Below are 21,890 nucleotides of genomic sequence, written 5' to 3'. Positions count from 1 at the left end.
CCAAGCTGAAGGCCAGTAAGCATGGCCACAACCTTGAAATCTGCACAAATATGCCAGTTATGGTCTTCATACTGTATGCTTGTTAGAATTGCTTTGAGATTTTCATATGATTCTTTCATGGTTGTGCTATAAGCTATGGGAACAGAAGGCAGAGTGTTACCATTGTGTAGCAGAACAGCTTTGATGCTGTCCTTGGATGCATCTATGCAAAGTCGCCAGTTGGTGTTATCATATGGTATTTCCAGTTGCTCAAAAAGTTCAGTGATGTCATTACAAAAGCATAAGTCATCCTTCATGGTGAATAATGCAAGCAGATCCTCTGTACGTTTCCTGTACAGTGTTATCTTCACTTCTTTCTCAAGAAGATTACGTTCTTGAAGCCTTGATGCCAGAAACTCACTTTTATCTTTGGTTAAATAGAAATCCATGCACAAGTTATTTAGAGCCTCTTGAGAAAATGATATTGTTTATTTTCGCTTTCTGGATGATTGGGCTCCACATACTCACCACTGGAATGTTCATCTGCACTGCTGGAACTCTGCATTTCTTGATCTGGAGGTTTGGGTACAGGTAAATTCTCTGAGTGCTCTACTGGGCGCATTGCTGATTGCAAATTTGGGTAAACAATGTGTTTCTTTTTCTTTGCTGTAGTACAGCCTGGAAAGTCTTGCTGACAGAAATAGCAATCATTAGAGTGATCTTTCTGCTCACGCCAAATCATTGGCACACCAAACTTCATGTGAACATTTTTTCCTGCATACCAGGCACTCAATGTCTTCACACATGTAAGGCAACACACATGAGGAGCCCATGACTTGTCCTGGTCTCCTAAGTCACAAACGAAGTACGCCTTTTACATTTTCTTGATATGGCGTGTAATACTGCGCTTTTCTTTAGCAAAAGTTAATTCCTCACATATGTAACAGAATCTGTTTGGATCATTTTTTCACTGTCTTGCACTCATTGTTGAAAACAAATAAGATCTGAAAGAAAAAAATAAATAACATTAAACACTTTGAAGTATAAAGTATTAAGTGATAAACTCAATTAAATATAAGCACACAATAATAAACCAGAAAATATGATTTTAAACTGTACTGTGCTATTTATCATATCACATTGTAGGTGTTACTAAGATTGGTGTCTAGCCCTGGGTTGAAAGCCATTTTACAATGCGGTAGAGGATTTTATCTAATAGGCCTGGCATGGCCAAGCGCGTAAGGCGTGCGACTCGTAATTCGCGGGTTCGCGCTCGCGTCGCGCTAAACATGCTCGCCCTCCCAGCCGTGGGGGCGTATAATGTGACGGTCAATCCCACTATTCGTTGGTAAAAGAGTAGCCCAAGAGTTGGCGGTGGGTGGTGATGACTAGCTGCCTTCCCTCTAGTCTTACACTACTAAATTAGGGACGGCTAGCACAGATAGCCCTCGAGTAGCTTTGTGCGAAATTCCAAAAACAAACAAACAAACAAACATTTTATTTAATAATAATGACAAAAAGGGTATACAGTGACAATTCTGCAAAAACCATGCCTAATTCAACAAAAAGAAGGCCAGAAATGGATTTCCCATGTCATTTTGCATATAAAAATGGCCACACATCTCTTGTACTTTTTTGAATGTTGCACAGTGTCATTGAAACATCGAGTATAAATGACAAGAAGTCATGCAGGACTGTACATGAAAGTGCTTTAAATCTGCCGTTATTTTTGAAGTATTCAGTATAAATCGCGTGATGTCATGGAGGACTGTAGTTGAAAGTGCTTTAAATCTGCCGTTATTTTTGAAGTATTCAGTATAAATCGCGTGATGTCATGGAGGACTGTAGTTGAAAGTGCTTTAAATCTGCCGTTGTTTTTGAAGTATTCAGTGTAAATCGCGTGATGTCATGGAGGACTGTAGTTGAAAGTGCTTTAAATCTGCCGTTATTTTTGAAGTATCCAGTATAAATCGCGTGATGTCATGGAGGACTGTAGTTGAAAGTGCTTTAAATCTGCCGTTATTTTTGAAGTATTCAGTATAAATCGCGTGATGTCATGGAGGACTGTAGTTGAAAGTGCTTTAAATCTGCCGTTATTTTTGAAGTATTCAGTGTAAATCGCGTGATGTCATGGAGGACTGTAGTTGAAAGTGCTTTAAAGCTGCCGTTATTTTTGAAGTATTCAGTATAAATCGCGTGATGTCATGGAGGACTGTAGTTGAAGTGCTTTAAATCTGCCGTTATTTTTGAAGTATTCAGTATAAATCGCGTGATGTCATGGAGGACTGTAGTTGAAAGGGCTTTAAAGCTGCCGTTATTTTTGAAGTATTCAGTGTAAATCGCGTGATGTCATGGAGGACTGTAGTTGAAAGTGCTTTAAATCTGCTGTTATTTTTTAAGTATTCAGTGTAAATCGCGTGATGTTACAGAGGACTGTACTTGAAAGTGCTTTAAATCTACCGTTATATTTGATAAACTGAGTATAAATGACGTGATGTTATACTCAACGTTACAGGATAGTGTTTGAAATCGGTCGTAAAATTTGAAGCATTGAGTATAAATGACGTGATGTCATGGTGGGCTGTCCTTGAAACTGTTTTAAATTTGTCATGATTTTTGTAAGATTTAGTATATATAATATTGTGTCATTAAAGACTATCCTTGAAAGTATTTATAATCTGCCATTAATTTTAAAGAATTGAGTATAAATGTCGTGAAGTCATAGAGGACTATTCTTAAAAGTATTTTAAATCTGTCTTGATTCTTAAAGGATAAACGACAAATAATATTTTTTCATAGAGGACTGTACTTGAAAGTGTTTTGCAACTGTCGAAATTATTGAAGAATTAATTAAAAATTACATGGTTTCGTTGAGGACGGTATATAAAAGACTTTTAAATCTGCCATTATGTTGAATGATTGAATATAAATGACGTGATGCCATGAAGGACTATATTTGAAAGTGCTTTAAATTTGCCGTTATTTTTAAAGGATTCAGTTTAAGTGAATTGACGTCAGAGATGGCTGTACTTGGAAGTGTTTTAACTTTCCCGTGATTATTGAAACATTGAGTATAAATGACAAGAAGTCATGGAGAACTGTTGTTGAAAGTGCTTTAAATCTGCCGTTATATTTAAAGTATTGAGTATAAATCGCGTGATGTCATACTGGACTGTACAGAATAGTGTTTCACATCGGCCGTTATTTTTGAACATTTGTGTATAAATGACGTCATGTCATATTGGACTGTACAGGATAGTATTTCAAATATGCCGTTATTATTGTATGATTCAATATAAATGTCATGATCTCACGGGGACTATACTTCAAAGTGCTTTAAATTCCGTTATTTTTGAAGTATTCAGTATGAATGACGTGATGCCATACAGGACTGTACAGGAAATTGTTTCAAATCTACCTTTATTCTGAATTATTTTTAAAAGGTGGTTTTGAAAATATTTTAACACGTTTACCAATACTTGATAATGTGTCGTTCAATGTTGTCATTACTTTATTTTGGAAGAGAAGTTGAGTAACTCTTACCTATGATTCCATGTCTGATGTCTAGAGTTACCTCTGGTGCTACTACATCGTGGAGTAAATCTTATGTCATCTGGTTAATGAGAACCAGTGGTAACATTTAACCTGTTGACATCATTTCTAAATCAAATTTCATCTTCTTTGGTGACTGTATAATCTTTTTTTTGTTTTTTTTACTCGAAGGATTATGGTACCCTGGTCGAACAGTAGTGAGCCTCTGGTCATCCAACACTAAAATCGTGGGTTCGATTTTCAGCAGTATACACAGCAAGTAGCCCATTGTTTCTTTGCTATTAACCAAGCATGTGAAGATAAAAAAACGTTAATAGAGCGAGAAATGTCTTTAATTTCTTTTAATAAATTCAAACAAACAAACAGAGAAATCACTTCAGAGGTAATGAGAACACGATACTTAGGTGAATTAGCTTTTAATCAAGAAAGATATAGGTTCAGAATAAGGCAAGTTTTTAAAATCTCACATTGTGAGCGAACTAGGTAGACGATGTTATTGTACTTTATGAAACATAACCTTGTATATTTTTGGTACAGGGCAATGACTCTTGGAAGTAACTGGAAGAAACATATTTTCCACTCTGCCATCCCACAAAGTGCTTCCTCTGTTGCTATAGAAAAACTTATTCTAACTACGCTTTCTAACGCATGCGCAGTTGTTCGAAGAAATGGACAATACTGTGAGCGTTATCACGAAGTTTACAGCCATCTTCTTTATTTCGGTTTTCAATTACTTAAAGTTAATGGAATTTTTAACAATCAAATATTTTAAATCGCACTGTGTTTTTGTGCAGCCTTTCACATTGAGGTTCAGTGTATGTTGAAATCCAAAGCCACTGGTGGCATAGGCGTCGACTCCATGTGTGATCCAAGAAGCGAATATCCACATAAAACTCTCTACAGCAGGAAAAACATAAAAACAACGCCTAACAGTTTTTTAATAAAGCTGATACTATAGGTAATACTCTACTGAAGTCACTAGGATATTAGTCTTAAAGACATAGCGTCTTTACTGGTCACAGGTTTAAACACAAGAACGTTATATTTGAAAACATAGTGTCTTTACGTGTCACAGGTTTAAACACAAGAACGTTATATTTAAAAACGTAGTGTCTTTACGTGTCACAGGTTTAAACACGAGAACGTTAAATTTAAAGACGTAGTGTCTATACTAGTCACGTGGTGCCTTACCAGGACGAGTCAAATTGTTACTCAGTTTAAATGAGGAAAGAAAACCACCGATCTGAGTAACACAGCTTGTCAGATGAGATGTCATCCAGGCAACGTATCTTATAAGGAGATGAGTAACCCGCGTAACACGGTTTATTAGAAAATAAGTAACCCGCGTAACACGGCTTATTAGCATAGTTTGTTTGCTTGTTTTGAATATTGCGCAAAGCTACACGAGGGCTGTCTGCATATACTTCCCTAATTTAGCACTGATAGACTAGAAGGAAGGAAACTAGTTAACATCACCCACCGCTAACTCTTGAGCTATTCTTTTACGATATTACAACGACTGTGAGGACGAGCATCTTCGGTGGAACGGGGATTCGGCCCGCAACTTTAAATCACGCGCCCTAACCACCTTACCACGGAACCAAACTGATTACAAATCACGCGCCCTAACCACCTGGCCACGGAACCAAACTGACTACAAATCACGCGCCCTAACCACCTGGCCATGGAACCAAACTGACTACAAATCACGCGCCCTAACCACCTGGCCACGGTACCAAACTGACTACAAGTCACGCGCCCTAACCACATGGCCACGGAACCAAACTGACTACAAATCACGCGCCCTAACCACCTGGCCATGGAACCAAACTGACTACAAATCACGCGCCCTAACCACCTGGCCATGGAACCAAACTGACTACAAATCACGCGCCCTAACCACCTGGCCACGGTACCAAACTGACTACAAATCACGCGCCCTAACCACATGGCCACGGAACCAAACTGACTACAAATCACGCGCCCTAACCACCCTGCCACGGAACCAAACTGACTACAAATCAAGTGCCCTAACCACCTGGCCACGGAACCAAACTGACTACAAATCACGCGCCCTAACCACCTGGCCACGGAACCAAACTGACTACAAATCACGCGCCCTAACCACCTGGCCACGGTACCAAACTGACTACAAATCAAGCGCCCTAACCACCTCGCCATGGAACCAAACTGAAGTTGAAGGGTATGTATTTTCTTATATCAGCGCCAAATCGAGCTCTCTGCTTTGTCCACTGAAGATAATCGAGATGTTTTTAGTGTAGTAAACCAGAAAGCTTACCACTGTGCCAATAGGGGGCGTATTAGGAGAGACGTTACTCAGATAGCATGGCTTATTTGGATATAAGTGAAATTACCAAGTGCTTGGATATTGAAGGAAAACATCAGTTTCGTATACTCAAAACTTAAAGAACTTTGTTGTATTTCTACACGTATCTTGAAGGAAAATCCTAGGTTTCTATACTCGATACTTTATGAACTTTGTTGTATTTCTACACGTATCTTGAAGGAAAATCCTAGGTTTCTATACTCAAAACTTTATGAACTTTGTTGTATTTCTACACGTATCTTGAAGGAAAATCCTAGGTTTCTATACTCGATACTTTATGAACTTTGTTGTATTTCTACACGTATCTTGAAGGAAAATCCTAGGTTTCTATACTCGATACTTTATGAACTTTGTTGTATTTCTCGATATTTGTATACTCGATATTTGAAGAATTCCCTGATGTTACTATCATGAACGTTTTATTTAAAAAAGTTCTTAATTTCTTTTAAAACCTTAATAATTGAAACATTAATAAGCATTTGAAGGTGTACATTTACAACTGTTTTTGTCTGGTTGTCTAAATTCGTTTTATTATAATTTTGTGGTGAAGTTTCACGCATATCTTTATCTTGATAATTATGGTTAGGTTACTTTTATTATTATTCTGATTGTCAAGCCTTTCAGGTCTACGTTTGTAATGAGAATTATTTTTAGTTGGTTTTATTTATAATATATTAAATACCACGTGTTTCCTACCCGCTTAGTTAATTTTACAAAATATACTCTTTAAAAAAAGAAACGCAAAAGGCAAAATTTGAGACATATTGTTAATAAGTTTATTCCGGGTAGTTCTGTATGACATGTTTGAAACTTTGCACATTCACTGCAGAACATCCAAAGTCTGCAAAGGCGAAGTCCATGCTCACTAGTTGAAGTTTAACGTCACTCAACGTCAATAACGAGTATGCCCCCCGTGAGCATCAGTAACTGTTTGGCATCTCCTGCCCATGGAAGCGATGAGATGACGAATCACATACTGTGGAATGGCTGTCCACTCAGCCTGCAAAGCTGCTGCAAGCTGAGGTAGAGTTTGCGGTTGAGGTTGTCGCCGTCCCAGACGTCGGTTCAACTCGTCCCAAAGATGTTCGATGGGGTTTAAATCTGGTGATCTGGAGGTTCCAGGGAAGAACGTTGATGTTTAGTGTCTCAAGAAGACAGTGCTGAGTCGGGCTGTGTGAGGACGGGCGTTGTCATGTTGAAAAACGTTGACGTTCACCATGATGGGTTGCACATGGGGCCTAAGAATCTCGTCGACGGTTGCGTACAGTCTGATCGGAAATCCTACGCAGCCCTGGTATAGTTGAGGCAGTAGACGTCGCAGTGGTGGTCCTATCCCGAAGGTGACGTAACCGGATGTAGCGATCTTGTGCGGGCGTGGTCACACGAGGTCTGCCAGATCGTGGACGGTCACAAGTTGATCCATGTTGTTGGTGACGATTCCATAGCCTTGTGATGGTGCTTGGGTGGACATTCACAGCTCTGGCAACATCTGATCGAGATTCGCCTGCTTCTGGCGTTGTTGCGTTGTACTTCAGTCAGTCTTGGCGAAACTGTATTGCGTGTCGGTGGCTTAACACTGAGCTATGGAAACCGAGAACCCGTCACTTTTATAGGAATTTTGCACATGTTGCACTTGCAGAACATGCAGATCTCTCAAACAAATTTATTGGACACGAATGCGTTTTGGCGAAAAATCCGATGTTTTCCTCCGTTTTCAAAGTGCACAACTTTTATTGTCATTTTGGTCTGACAATCAGTGCCTTAACACGTGTAACATCACATACTCTGAGCTTGTAACGTTATTACATATATTTCTCTTTAAAATAACAAAAATATCCCTTTTGCGTTTCTTTTTTTGAAGAGTATATATGTAAGTACACCTTGAGTAAGTAATCTTAATGCAGAATGTTGTTCAAGAGAACTGCTAAGTTCCTTTCGCCCTAATTACTCTCAAAACTAAGACATTCAATTAGTGTACTACATACACTTAAAATAGAGCAAAGTCAAATATACAATATATAAAGTGGCAAGGGTATTTTCTACTGGCAAGTAGTGAGTGACATCTGTACTCTGAGAAGAATGTTTTTGGTGTATAGTTACCGCTAAATAAATTTGTCTTTAACTTTGTGTTTGTCAGTTTCATTGAGCTTTAATTTATATACAGTGTCTTTTTTTTTTTGCTTGAAGTTTAGTCGAGGTTAAGAAAACTCATATGTTGCTACGTAACACATTTTTATGTCGAACCATTCCAGTGAATATTCGCAGAAAAATAAGCGAACCTCAGAACACCATAGACATTACTGTGCTTTCAGATTACATTAAAGCTTACGATGTTAAACGATTAGTTTCGATTTAGGTCATAAAAGTTGTTTATTTCACTTAATGTCTACTTTTCTTATCATAAGCAAAGCAGTTTTTTTTTGAAGCCCCTTCAGTGGTAAGTCTGAAGGTCAAAATTTAAAACCCACGGTGGGCACAGCATATGAAAGTCCATTTTGTAGCTTTGTGTTTAACAATAAACAAACAGACTTGCTTGAATATTGTAAAAGGTTAACGACTGTGCATTATTTGCCGCGTTTAATGTGTCCATTGTTTTCAGGTCCTTCTCGGACATGTGGCCATTAGCCTTGGTTACCATAGCAATCACTTTGCTTCCTCAGGATCTCGTGTTATCACGTGAGTAGTATATGTTTATATACGTATGTACATATAATTTTATTAATACAAGCATTTTGTACTCTTCTTATTTAAACTAACAAATACAATGGAAATAACGTATGCAATTTTGTTTTTAATAATTCTAGTTTTTAAGGGTAGTAACCACATATTAATAACTTACATAAAAAATAAAACACGTTTTTGAAAACCATCATTGCGAAAGTTCCAAGTTTCACTGTGTCGGTATTTGGGTATTGATGTTGAATACCCAGGAGGGTCAGGTACATTAGACCTCTTCCTCCCTCATTGCGAAACTAACTTGTTGGTATGATAATTCAAATTAATATAGCCCATCACCAGGCAAGGTCATTTACCCAGTGTCCACCATAGGTTACAGGACTTGTATTTAAATCTTATGTTATATATAAATGTTTTTTTGTTAAACACTTGATATCAGATTTGTTAAACATAACATGTACTATTTGTTTTACTTTTCCAAAGAATTTTCCCCTATTCTTTATTTATTATATAGCTTTTATGAAATTTTAAGTTATTTTTAACTCTAAATAAAACTGGGAAAGTTATGTATTTGAATTTCACTGTAGTTATTTATTTCACCACTAAACAGGGCAAAGCGCTTGGACCTTTTAAAGCTTGTGGTCTAACTTAGCTAATAAGTTTTGGTATTGAACAAAACGGTTTGTAGCTAGTGAGCGATCTCCAACAAACAAATTTAATAATTAAATGAAACAGATCTGAAATGAAATGTTCATCAAGTTCTCTGAAGTAAATACGATATGCCCTAGACTTTCTTGTTAAAAGAAATATCTGAAAAGGTTTGATGAATTTCCCGTTTCTTAATTCTCATTAATAGTTTTGTAGTAGGTGGAAACAAATGTGTGGGTCAGTTTTCAAAGAATTAGTTCATTTAGCAACGTATTAACATCGTCGTGTTTGCATTACCGCCCTTTCTCTAGGCCTAATGTATTTACTGCGAGTTCATTCGTAGACGTTTATCCTCATCAAACCGAGTTATGCAAATAGTGCACATACTGAAAATCTATTCTCGCCTAGGCCTTACCTGTTTTGGCTGAATTAATTAATGTTTTAATGTATATTTAAAATCATGTCTTGCCTAGGCTTAACCTATCAATAATCACTTGGTTCATATAAAAATGCTGTAATGAAAGGGTTTCGAGACGGGTAATGAATAAACTTTATTATAAATGTAGGAGTTTCGACAATATTTTGTCATTTTCAGAAAACGTCGTATATTTATAATAGATTTTACATTACAAAGTCAAGCCTTTCAAAACCTTTATTTTCTAAAAAATAGGTTTCTCGTTTTAGTAACTAATGCATATTGAGTCATGCCTAGGCACAGCCTATTTTCTAGCATTTATTAATGATTTAATATTTGTCTTTCTGTTAGGCCTAGCTTTTTTTAATTTCGCGCAAAGCTACACGAGGGTTATCAGCGCTAGTCGTCCCTAATGTAGCAGTGTAAGATTAGAGTCGAGCGCCTTAACCCATCTGGCCATGTCGGGCCCACTTTTATAAAGACCTTAAGCAACGCCTTTCCATTACAGCTATACAGTTATTTAGACTAAATTATTTAATGCTTGAAACAATATCTTTCCTGAATGGGTTTTTATTTCCGCTTTAATCTCATAATACTGATTTGAAATGTTGAATAATTAGCATTAAACTACTCTATAACACTTAATTTGTCGACGCGAAATCTTAATCTTTTCTTATAATACGAAAATTGATATGATGGAATGTAATTCCAATTTTAAAATTTTATTTCATTTGGTTGTTACTTCACTAGGAAATTAAGAAAATTAGGATACATACACATATATTTATTTATTTATTTATTTTAGAGGAATTCGCCAATAACATAAATAATATTTGTCCGGAAATCAGGCCAGGCCAGGATGACCTCCCAGGTATTACTTTCATTTTTGTTTTTTTACTTCAAGTTTTAATCAGACACTAAACAGTAGATGTTTGTCTGTCATACATGTGAGTCACACGTTACGTATTACTATTTCAAATAACCGGAAATTTGAATCTAAAAGTTAATTAAATATTAATATATGTTAAATATATGGTATTTGCTAACAAGACTGATACACACAATTTTCGTGTGTTTTTTCACACAAATATATTTTAATATCCAAACAGTAGAAGCAATAAAGTTTAGAATAAAAGTTATAACTGAAGTCATTATAATTGATGGTTTATATATAATTTATATGCAAAAACGGCTCGTTTGGGCTGAGAACCTGACGATGACCGAAGAAGGTCGAAACGTTGTTCGCTCTTCTATGTAAAGTGTTTTCTCAGCCCAAACGAGCCGTTTTTGCATATAAATTTCTCAACAAGTGGGTTTCTCGTCATCACTGGTTTATATATAAGTTTCACAAACTTACAAACTATGCGTAGTCTTCTATCTAGTATAGAACCGAATATGTGATCAACCATCCGGGTCCACGAAGAGGATTCTGAGTAGATATTGTTATACTTCGCTAACTAACTTGGTTGAACTTGCGCCAATTACGAATGTAAGCTTTTGCTGACAACAAAACCCAGTGTCCTCGTACAAATATTAACGTTCGAAGTTATTCGCTAAAGTTGAACGGTTCGTACTGTTCGAAATTTATAAACGTTCCTGGCCCAATTTTGTCGTTTTCCGATTAATAGACGTCAATTACAGTTATAGTTTCCAAGACGTATTAGCACACTAACTGTAGCTGTCCACTAATAATAATACATGTGTCTCTTAGCACGTCCTTTTTATATACCAATCACGCGAGTTTATAGAGTTTTCAACACTGGTCTATTGTCGATTTTCACTTTCAAGAATTATCTAAAAATTTCGAGAACAGGCAAGACTTGCCTAATACACGGTCAAGAATATAGGTCACATGAAAAAAAGAAAACTACAACAGTAAATTCATTACAACAGGATATATATGTATTACAAGTTTTATTCCGTATGCTTGATATGATGATAAGGACAGCAATCATTTGTGTCGAGTATATCGAATACGTGATGATAAACGACAGAAGCTTTTATCTATATCGTGTCACATCTTTTGATCACTGCCTTATAAAGTAGTATGTAAGGTTACCTTTGTTTCTTACAATGTGTTTGGTAACAATAAAGAACATTAGTTTAGCTTGTTACACTGTGTTTTGGGATAATAAAGAACGTTAGTTTGGTTTGTTACAGGGTGTTTTGTGATAATAAATAACGTTAGTATTAGTTTGTTACAGTGTCTTTTGTGGTAATAAAGAACGTTAGTTTTAGTTTCTTACAGTGTGTTTTGGGATAATAAATAACGTTAGTTTTAGTTTGTTACTGTGTGTTTTGTGATAATAAAGAACGTTAGTTTTAGTTTGTTACAGTGTGTTTTGTGATAATAAAGAACGTTAGTTTTAGTTTGTTACAGTGGGTTTTGGGATAATAAAGAACGTTAGTTTTAGTTTGTTACAGTGGGTTTTGTTATAATAAAGAATGTTAGTTTTCGTTCGTTACAGGGTGTTTTGTGATAATAAAGAACGTTAGTTTTAGTTCGTTACAGTGTGTTTTGTGGTAATAAAGAACGTTAATTTCTAGTTTGTTACAGTGGGTTTTGTTATAATAAAGAACGTTAGTTTTAGTTCGTTACAGGGTGTTTTGTTATAATAAAGAACGTTAGTTTTGGTTTTTACAGTATGTTTTGGGATAACAAAGAACGTTAGTTTTCGTCTGTTTCATACAAATATATTGCGGGTTTTATTTTGTATTTTAAACCAGTGTTTTGTGTCTCTGACTTACATATGTTATTTATGTATTACAGGTTTTGATATGATACGAAACTTTCGATTGGATGATGTAGAATTAGGTTTTGAAGGCGTGACTGAAGTTGAAGGTTCTAACAAAATGCAGAGAGCATACAGATTATCACCTAAGAGGACAAACCTGACACTGCCTACCAGGTAGATTCATATCCATTTCACTTTCATTTCTTTGACTCAGTTTATTTCTTCTTTTTGAAATCATAGCTTATAACCTTTTCGGGAAATTTACTCTCATCAAAAATCGTATTTAAATTAATTTATCAATAAAACTAGCACAAATGTCTGGTACAACACTAACAGAACTGCTCCTTGCGGTACAGCGGTATGTCTTCAGACTCATACCGCTAGAACTGGGTTTCGATACCCATGGTAGGCAGAGCACAGATAGCCCCTAGCTTAACTTCAAAACAACACAAACAGAACTATTAGTGTAGTTATCCTTAAACACCAAACATGTTACAACACTAACAGATATATTAACGTGTTCATCCTTAAACACCAAACATGGTACAACACTAACAGATATATTAACGTGTTCATCCTTAAACACCAAACATGGTTCAACACTAACAGATATATTAACGTGTTCATCCTTAAACACCAAACATGTTACAACACTAACAGATATATTAACGTGTTCATCCTTAAACACCAAACATGTTACAACACTAACATAACTGACATTACTAGTTACTCTTTATCTACTGTTTGTGTACAGTACAAACATCTGTATTTTTATCTTCACATTTTTCCAGTATTACTAGTTACTCTTTATCTACTGTGTGTCTACAGTACAAACATCTGTATTTTTCTTCTTACATTGTTCCAGTATTACTAGTTACTCTTTATCTACTGTTTGTGTACAGTACAAACGTCTGTATTTTTCTCTTTACATTCTTCCAGTATTACTAGTTAATCTTTATCTACTGTGTATGTACAGTACAAACGTCTGTATTTTTATCTTCACATTCTTCCAGTATTACTAGTTACTCTTTATCTACTGTGTGTGTAAAGTACAAACATCTGTATTTTTCTCTTTACATTCTTCCAGTATTACTAGTTACTCTTTATCTACTGTGTGTCTACAGTACAAACGTCTGTATTTTTATCTTCACATTCTTCCAGTATTACTAGTTACTCTTAATCTACTGTGTATGTACAGTACAAACGTCTGTATTTTTCTTCTTACATTCTTCCAGTATTACTAGTTACTCTTTATCTTCTGTGTGTCTACAGTACAAACATCTGTATTTTTCTCTTTACATTCTTCCTGTATTACTAGTTACTCTTTATCTACTGTGTGTGTACAGTACAAACATCTGTATTTTTATCGTCACATTCTTCCTGTATTACTAGTTACTCTTTATCAACTGTGTATGTACAGTACAAACGTCTGTATTTTTATCTTCACATTCTTCCAGTTTTACTAGTTACTCTTTATCTACTGTTTGTGTACAGTACAAACGTCTGTATTTTTCTCTTCACATTCTTCCAGTATTACTAGTTACTCTTTATGTACTGTGTGTGTACAGTACAAACGTCTGTATTTTTCTCTTCACATTCTTCCAGCATTACTAGTTACTCTTTATCTACTGTGTGTCTACAGTACAAACATCTGTATTTTTCTCTTTACATTCTTCCAGTATTACTAGTTACTCTTTATCTACTGTTTATGTTCAGTACAAACGTCTGTATTTTTCTCTTTACATTCTTCCTGTATTACTAGTTACTCTTTATCTACTGTGTATGTACAGTACAAACATCTGTATTTTTCTCTTTACATTCTTCCAGTATTACTAGTTACTCTTTATCTACTGTTTATGTTCAGTACAAACGTCTGTATTTTTCTCTTCACATTCTTCCAGTATTACTAGTTACTCTTTATCTACTGTGTATGTACAGTACAAACATCTGTATTTTTCTCTTTACATTCTTCCAGTATTACTAGTTACTCTTTATCTACTGTATATGTACAGTACAAACATCTGTATTTTTCTCTTTACATTCTTCCAGTATTACTAGTTACTCTTTATCTACTGTATATGTACAGTACAAACGTCTGTATTTTTCTCTTTACATTCTTCCTGTATTACTAGTTACTCTTTATCTACTGTTTATGTTCAGTACAAACATCTGTATTTTTCTCTTTACATTCTTCCAGTATTACTAGTTACTCTTTATCTACTGTTTGTGTACAGTACAAACATCTGTATTTTTCTCTTTACATTCTTCCAGTATTACTAGTTACTCTTTATCTACTGTGTGTCTACAGTACAAACATCTGTATTTTTCTCTTTACATTCTTCCAGTATTACTAGTTACTCTTTATCTACTGTTTGTGTACAGTACAAACGTCTGTATTTTTCTCTTCACATTGTTCCAGTATTACTAGTTACTCTTTATCTACTGTTTGTGTACAGTACAAACGTCTGTATTTTTCTCTTTACATTCTTCCAGTATTACTAGTTACTCTTTATCTACTGTGTATGTACAGTACAAACGTCTGTATTTTTCTCTTTACATTCTTCCAGTATTACTAGTTACTCTTTATCTACTGTTTGTGTACAGTACAAACGTCTGTATTTTTCTCTTTACATTCTTCCTGTATTACTAGTTACTCTTTATCTACTGTGTATGTACAGTACAAACATCTGTATTTTTCTCTTTACATTGTTCCAGTATTACTAGTTACTCTTTATCTACTGTTTGTGTACAGTACAAACATCTGTATTTTTCTCTTTACATTCTTCCAGTATTACTAGTTACTCTTTATCTACTGTTTATGTTCAGTACAAACATCTGTATTTTCTCTTTACATTCTTCCAGTATTACTAGTTACTCTTTATCTACTGTTTGTGTACAGTACAAACATCTGTATTTTTCTCTTCACATTCTTCCAGTATTACTAGTTACTCTTTATCTACTGTTTGTGTACAGTACAAACATCTGTATTTTTATCTTTACATTCTTCCAGTATTAGTAGTTACTCTTTATCTACTGTTTATGTTCAGTACAAACATCTGTATTTTTCTCTTTACATTCTTCCAGTATTACTAGTTACTCTTTATCTACTGTTTATGTTCAGTACAAACATCTGTATTTTTCTCTTTACATTCTTCCTGTATTACTAGTTACTCTTTATCTACTGTGTATGTACAGTACAAACGTCTGTATTTTTCTCTTTACATTCTTCCAGTATTACTAGTTACTCTTTATCTACTGTTTGTGTACAGTACAAACATCTGTATTTTTCTCTTTACATTCTTCCAGTATTACTAGTTACTCTTTATCTACTGTTTATGTTCAGTACAAACATCTGTATTTTTCTCTTTACATTCTTCCAGTATTACTAGTTACTCTTTATCTACTGTTTATGTTCAGTACAAACGTCTGTATTTTTCTCTTTACATTCTTCCTGTATTACTAGTTACTCTTTATCTACTGTGTGTGTACAGTACAAACATCTGTATTTTTATCGTCACATTCTTCCTGTATTACTAGTTACTCTTTATCAACTGTGTATGTACAGTACAAACGTCTGTATTTTTATCTTCACATTCTTCCAGTATTACTAGTTACTCTTTATCTACTGTGTGTGTACAGTACAAACATCTGTATTTTTCTCTTCACATTCTTCCAGTATTACTAGTTACTCTTTATCTACTGTTTGTGTACAGTACAAACTTCTGTATTTTTCTCTTTACATTCTTCCAGTATTACTAGTTACTCTTTATCTACTGTGTATGTACAGTACAAACGTCTGTATTTTTCTCTTCACATTCTTCCAGTTTTACTAGTTACTCTTTATCTACTGTTTGTGTACAGTACAAACGTCTGTATTTTTCTCTTCACATTCTTCCAGTATTACTAGTTACTCTTTATCTACTGTTTGTGTACAGTACAAACGTCTGTATTTTTCTCTTCACATTCTTCCAGTATTACTAGTTACTCTTTATGTACTGTGTGTGTACAGTACAAACGTCTGTATTTTTCTCTTTACATTCTTCCAGTATTACTAGTTACTCTTTATCTACTGTGTGTCTACAGTACAAACGTCTGTATTTTTCTCTTCACATTCTTCCAGCATTACTAGTTACTCTTTATCTACTGTGTGTGTACAGTACAAACGTCTGTATTTTTCTCTTTACATTCTTCCAGCATTACTAGTTACTCTTTATCTACTGTGTATGTACAGTACAAACGTCTGTATTTTTCTCTTCACATTCTTCCAGCATTACTAGTTACTCTTTATCTACTGTGTGTCTACAGTACAAACATCTGTATTTTTCTCTTTACATTCTTCCAGTATTACTAGTTACTCTTTATCTACTGTTTATGTTCAGTACAAACGTCTGTATTTTTCTCTTTACATTCTTCCAGTATTACTAGTTACTCTTTATCTACTGTTTATGTTCAGTACAAACATCTGTATTTTTCTCTTTACATTCTTCCTGTATTACTAGTTACTCTTTATCTACTGTGTATGTACAGTACAAACGGCTGTATTTTTCTATTTACATTCTTCCAGTATTACTAGTTACTCTTTATCTACTGTTTGTGTACAGTACAAACATCTGTATTTTTCTCTTTACATTCTTCCAGTATTACTAGTTACTCTTTATCTACTGTTTATGTTCAGTACAAACATCTGTATTTTTCTCTTTACATTCTTCCAGTATTACTAGTTACTCTTTATCTACTGTTTATGTTCAGTACAAACGTCTGTATTTTTCTCTTTACATTGTTCCAGTATTACTAGTTACTCTTTATCTACTGTTTATGTTCAGTACAAACGTCTGTATTTTTCTCTTTACATTCTTCCTGTATTACTAGTTACTCTTTATCTACTGTGTATGTACAGTACAAACATCTGTATTTTTCTCTTCACATTCTTCCAGTATTACTAGTTACTCTTTATCTACTGTTTATGTTCAGTACAAACGTCTGTATTTTTTCTCTTTACATTCTTCCAGTATTACTAGTTACTCTTTATCTACTGTTTATGTTCAGTACAAACGTCTGTATTTTTCTCTTTACATTCTTCCAGTATTACTAGTTACTCTTTATCTACTGTTTATGTTCAGTACAAACGTCTGTATTTTTCTCTTCACATTGTTCCAGTATTACTAGTTACTCTTTATCTACTGTTTGTGTACAGTACAAACGTCTGTATTTTTCTCTTCACATTGTTCCAGTATTACTAGTTACTCTTTATCTACTGTGTGTGTACAGTACAAACATCTGTATTTTTCTCTTTACATTGTTCCAGTATTACTAGTTACTCTTTATCTACTGTTTATGTTCAGTACAAACGTCTGTATTTTTCTCTTCACATTGTTCCAGTATTACTAGTTACTCTTTATCTACTGTTTGTGTACAGTACAAACATCTGTATTTTTCTCTTTACATTGTTCCAGTATTACTAGTTACTCTTTATCTACTGTTTGTGTACAGTACAAACGTCTGTATTTTTCTCTTCACATTGTTCCAGTATTACTAGTTACTCTTTATCTACTGTTTGTGTACAGTACAAACGTCTGTATTTTTCTCTTCACATTTTTCCAGTATTACTAGTTACTCTTTATCTACTGTTTGTGTACAGTACAAACGTCTGTATTTTTCTCTTCACATTTTTCCAGTATTACTAGTTACTCTTTATCTACTGTCTGTGTACAGTACAAACTTCTGTATTTTTCTCTTTACATTCTTCCAGTATTACTAGTTACTCTTTATCTACTGTTTGTGTACAGTACAAACGTCTGTATTTTTCTCTTTACATTCTTCCAGTATTACTAGTTACTCTTTATCTACTGTTTGTGTACAGTACAAACGTCTGTATTTTTCTCTTTACATTCTTCCAGTATTACTAGTTACTCTTTATCTTCTGTGTGTCTACAGTACAAACATCTGTATTTTTCTCTTTACATTCTTCCTGTATTACTAGTTACTCTTTATCTACTGTGTGTGTACAGTACAAACATCTGTATTTTTATCGTCACATTCTTCCTGTATTACTAGTTACTCTTTATCAACTGTGTATGTACAGTACAAACGTCTGTATTTTTATCTTCACATTCTTCCAGTTTTACTAGTTACTCTTTATCTACTGTTTGTGTACAGTACAAACGTCTGTATTTTTCTCTTCACATTCTTCCAGTATTACTAGTTACTCTTTATGTACTGTGTGTGTACAGTACAAACGTCTGTATTTTTCTCTTCACATTCTTCCAGCATTACTAGTTACTCTTTATCTACTGTGTGTCTACAGTACAAACATCTGTATTTTTCTCTTTACATTCTTCCAGTATTACTAGTTACTCTTTATCTACTGTTTATGTTCAGTACAAACGTCTGTATTTTTCTCTTTACATTCTTCCTGTATTACTAGTTACTCTTTATCTACTGTGTATGTACAGTACAAACATCTGTATTTTTCTCTTTACATTCTTCCAGTATTACTAGTTACTCTTTATCTACTGTTTATGTTCAGTACAAACGTCTGTATTTTTCTCTTCACATTCTTCCAGTATTACTAGTTACTCTTTATCTACTGTTTATGTTCAGTACAAACATCTGTATTTTTCTCTTTACATTCTTCCAGTATTACTAGTTACTCTTTATCTACTGTTTATGTTCAGTACAAACGTCTGTATTTTTCTCTTTACATTGTTCCAGTATTACTAGTTACTCTTTATCTACTGTTTATGTTCAGTACAAACGTCTGTATTTTTCTCTTTACATTCTTCCTGTATTACTAGTTACTCTTTATCTACTGTGTATGTACAGTACAAACATCTGTATTTTTCTCTTCACATTCTTCCTGTATTACTAGTTACTCTTTATCTACTGTGTATGTACAGTACAAACATCTGTATTTTTCTCTTCACATTCTTCCAGTATTACTAGTTACTCTTTATCTACTGTTTATGTTCAGTACAAACATCTGTATTTTTCTCTTTACATTCTTCCAGTATTACTAGTTACTCTTTATCTACTGTTTATGTTCAGTACAAACGTCTGTATTTTTCTCTTTACATTCTTCCAGTATTACTAGTTACTCTTTATCTACTGTTTATGTTCAGTACAAACGTCTGTATTTTTCTCTTCACATTGTTCCAGTATTACTAGTTACTCTTTATCTACTGTTTGTGTACAGTACAAACGTCTGTATTTTTCTCTTCACATTGTTCCAGTATTACTAGTTACTCTTTATCTACTGTGTGTGTACAGTACAAACATCTGTATTTTCTCTTTACATTGTTCCAGTATTACTAGTTACTCTTTATCTACTGTTTATGTTCAGTACAAACGTCTGTATTTTTCTCTTCACATTGTTCCAGTATTACTAGTTACTCTTTATCTACTGTTTGTGTACAGTACAAACATCTGTATTTTTCTCTTTACATTGTTCCAGTATTACTAGTTACTCTTTATCTACTGTTTGTGTACAGTACAAACGTCTGTATTTTTCTCTTCACATTGTTCCAGTATTACTAGTTACTCTTTATCTACTGTTTGTGTACAGTACAAACGTCTGTATTTTTCTCTTCACATTTTTCCAGTATTACTAGTTACTCTTTATCTACTGTTTGTGTACAGTACAAACGTCTGTATTTTTCTCTTCACATTTTTCCAGTATTACTAGTTACTCTTTATCTACTGTCTGTGTACAGTACAAACTTCTGTATTTTTCTCTTTACATTCTTCCAGTATTACTAGTTACTCTTTATCTACTGTTTGTGTACAGTACAAACGTCTGTATTTTTCTCTTTACATTCTTCCAGTATTACTAGTTACTCTTTATCTACTGTTTGTGTACAGTACAAACGTCTGTATTTTTCTCTTTACATTCTTCCAGTATTACTAGTTACTCTTTATCTTCTGTGTGTCTACAGTACAAACATCTGTATTTTTCTCTTTACATTCTTCCTGTATTACTAGTTACTCTTTATCTACTGTGTGTGTACAGTACAAACATCTGTATTTTTATCGTCACATTCTTCCTGTATTACTAGTTACTCTTTATCAACTGTGTATGTACAGTACAAACGTCTGTATTTTTATCTTCACATTCTTCCAGTTTTACTAGTTACTCTTTATCTACTGTTTGTGTACAGTACAAACGTCTGTATTTTTTCTCTTCACATTCTTCCAGTATTACTAGTTACTCTTTATGTACTGTGTGTGTACAGTACAAACGTCTGTATTTTTCTCTTCACATTCTTCCAGCATTACTAGTTACTCTTTATCTACTGTGTGTCTACAGTACAAACATCTGTATTTTTCTCTTTACATTCTTCCAGTATTACTAGTTACTCTTTATCTACTGTTTATGTTCAGTACAAACGTCTGTATTTTTCTCTTTACATTCTTCCTGTATTACTAGTTACTCTTTATCTACTGTATGTACAGTACAAACATCTGTATTTTTTCTTTACATTCTTCCAGTATTACTAGTTACTCTTTATCTACTGTTTATGTTCAGTACAAACGTCTGTATTTTTCTCTTCACATTCTTCCAGTATTACTAGTTACTCTTTATCTACTGTATGTACAGTACAAACATCTGTATTTTTTCTCTTTACATTCTTCCAGTATTACTAGTTACTCTTTATCTACTGTATATGTACAGTACAAACATCTGTATTTTTTCTCTTTACATTCTTCCAGTATTACTAGTTACTCTTTATCTACTGTATATGTACAGTACAAACGTCTGTATTTTTCTCTTTACATTCTTCCTGTATTACTAGTTACTCTTTATCTACTGTTTATGTTCAGTACAAACATCTGTATTTTTCTCTTTACATTCTTCCAGTATTACTAGTTACTCTTTATCTACTGTTTGTGTACAGTACAAACATCTGTATTTTTCTCTTTACATTCTTCCAGTATTACTAGTTACTCTTTATCTACTGTGTGTCTACAGTACAAACATCTGTATTTTTCTCTTTACATTCTTCCAGTATTACTAGTTACTCTTTATCTACTGTTTGTGTACAGTACAAACGTCTGTATTTTTCTCTTCACATTGTTCCAGTATTACTAGTTACTCTTTATCTACTGTTTGTGTACAGTACAAACGTCTGTATTTTTCTCTTTACATTCTTCCAGTATTACTAGTTACTCTTTATCTACTGTGTATGTACAGTACAAACGTCTGTATTTTTCTCTTTACATTCTTCCAGTATTACTAGTTACTCTTTATCTACTGTTTGTGTACAGTACAAACGTCTGTATTTTTCTCTTTACATTCTTCCTGTATTACTAGTTACTCTTTATCTACTGTGTATGTACAGTACAAACATCTGTATTTTTATCTTTACATTCTTCCAGTATTACTAGTTACTCTTTATCTACTGTTTGTGTACAGTACAAACATCTGTATTTTTCTCTTTACATTCTTCCAGTATTACTAGTTACTCTTTATCTACTGTTTATGTTCAGTACAAACATCTGTATTTTTCTCTTTACATTCTTCCAGTATTACTAGTTACTCTTT

General features: G+C 34.0%; 1 protein-coding gene across 1 annotated transcript in view; it reads left to right on the top strand.

Moving 5' to 3' along the window:
* The first annotated feature begins 8,343 nt into the window (after window positions 1–8,343).
* LOC143241731 (uncharacterized) overlaps window positions 8,344–21,890 on the top strand; it is a 98,616-nt gene continuing 85,069 nt past the window's right edge. Inside the window, exons 1-3 of the mRNA XM_076484956.1 lie at window positions 8,344–8,554; window positions 10,423–10,488; window positions 12,388–12,526. Coding sequence (XP_076341071.1) covers window positions 8,491–8,554; window positions 10,423–10,488; window positions 12,388–12,526 — 269 coding nt within the window. The 5' untranslated portion in view covers window positions 8,344–8,490. The remainder of the gene's footprint in view (window positions 8,555–10,422; window positions 10,489–12,387; window positions 12,527–21,890) is intronic.

Source organism: Tachypleus tridentatus, unplaced genomic scaffold (assembly GCF_004210375.1).
Source record: "Tachypleus tridentatus isolate NWPU-2018 unplaced genomic scaffold, ASM421037v1 Hic_cluster_1, whole genome shotgun sequence".
Lineage (NCBI taxonomy): Eukaryota > Metazoa > Arthropoda > Merostomata > Xiphosura > Limulidae > Tachypleus > Tachypleus tridentatus.
Note: the sequence above shows the minus strand (reverse complement) of the source record. Positions and strands in the feature narration are given on the sequence as shown.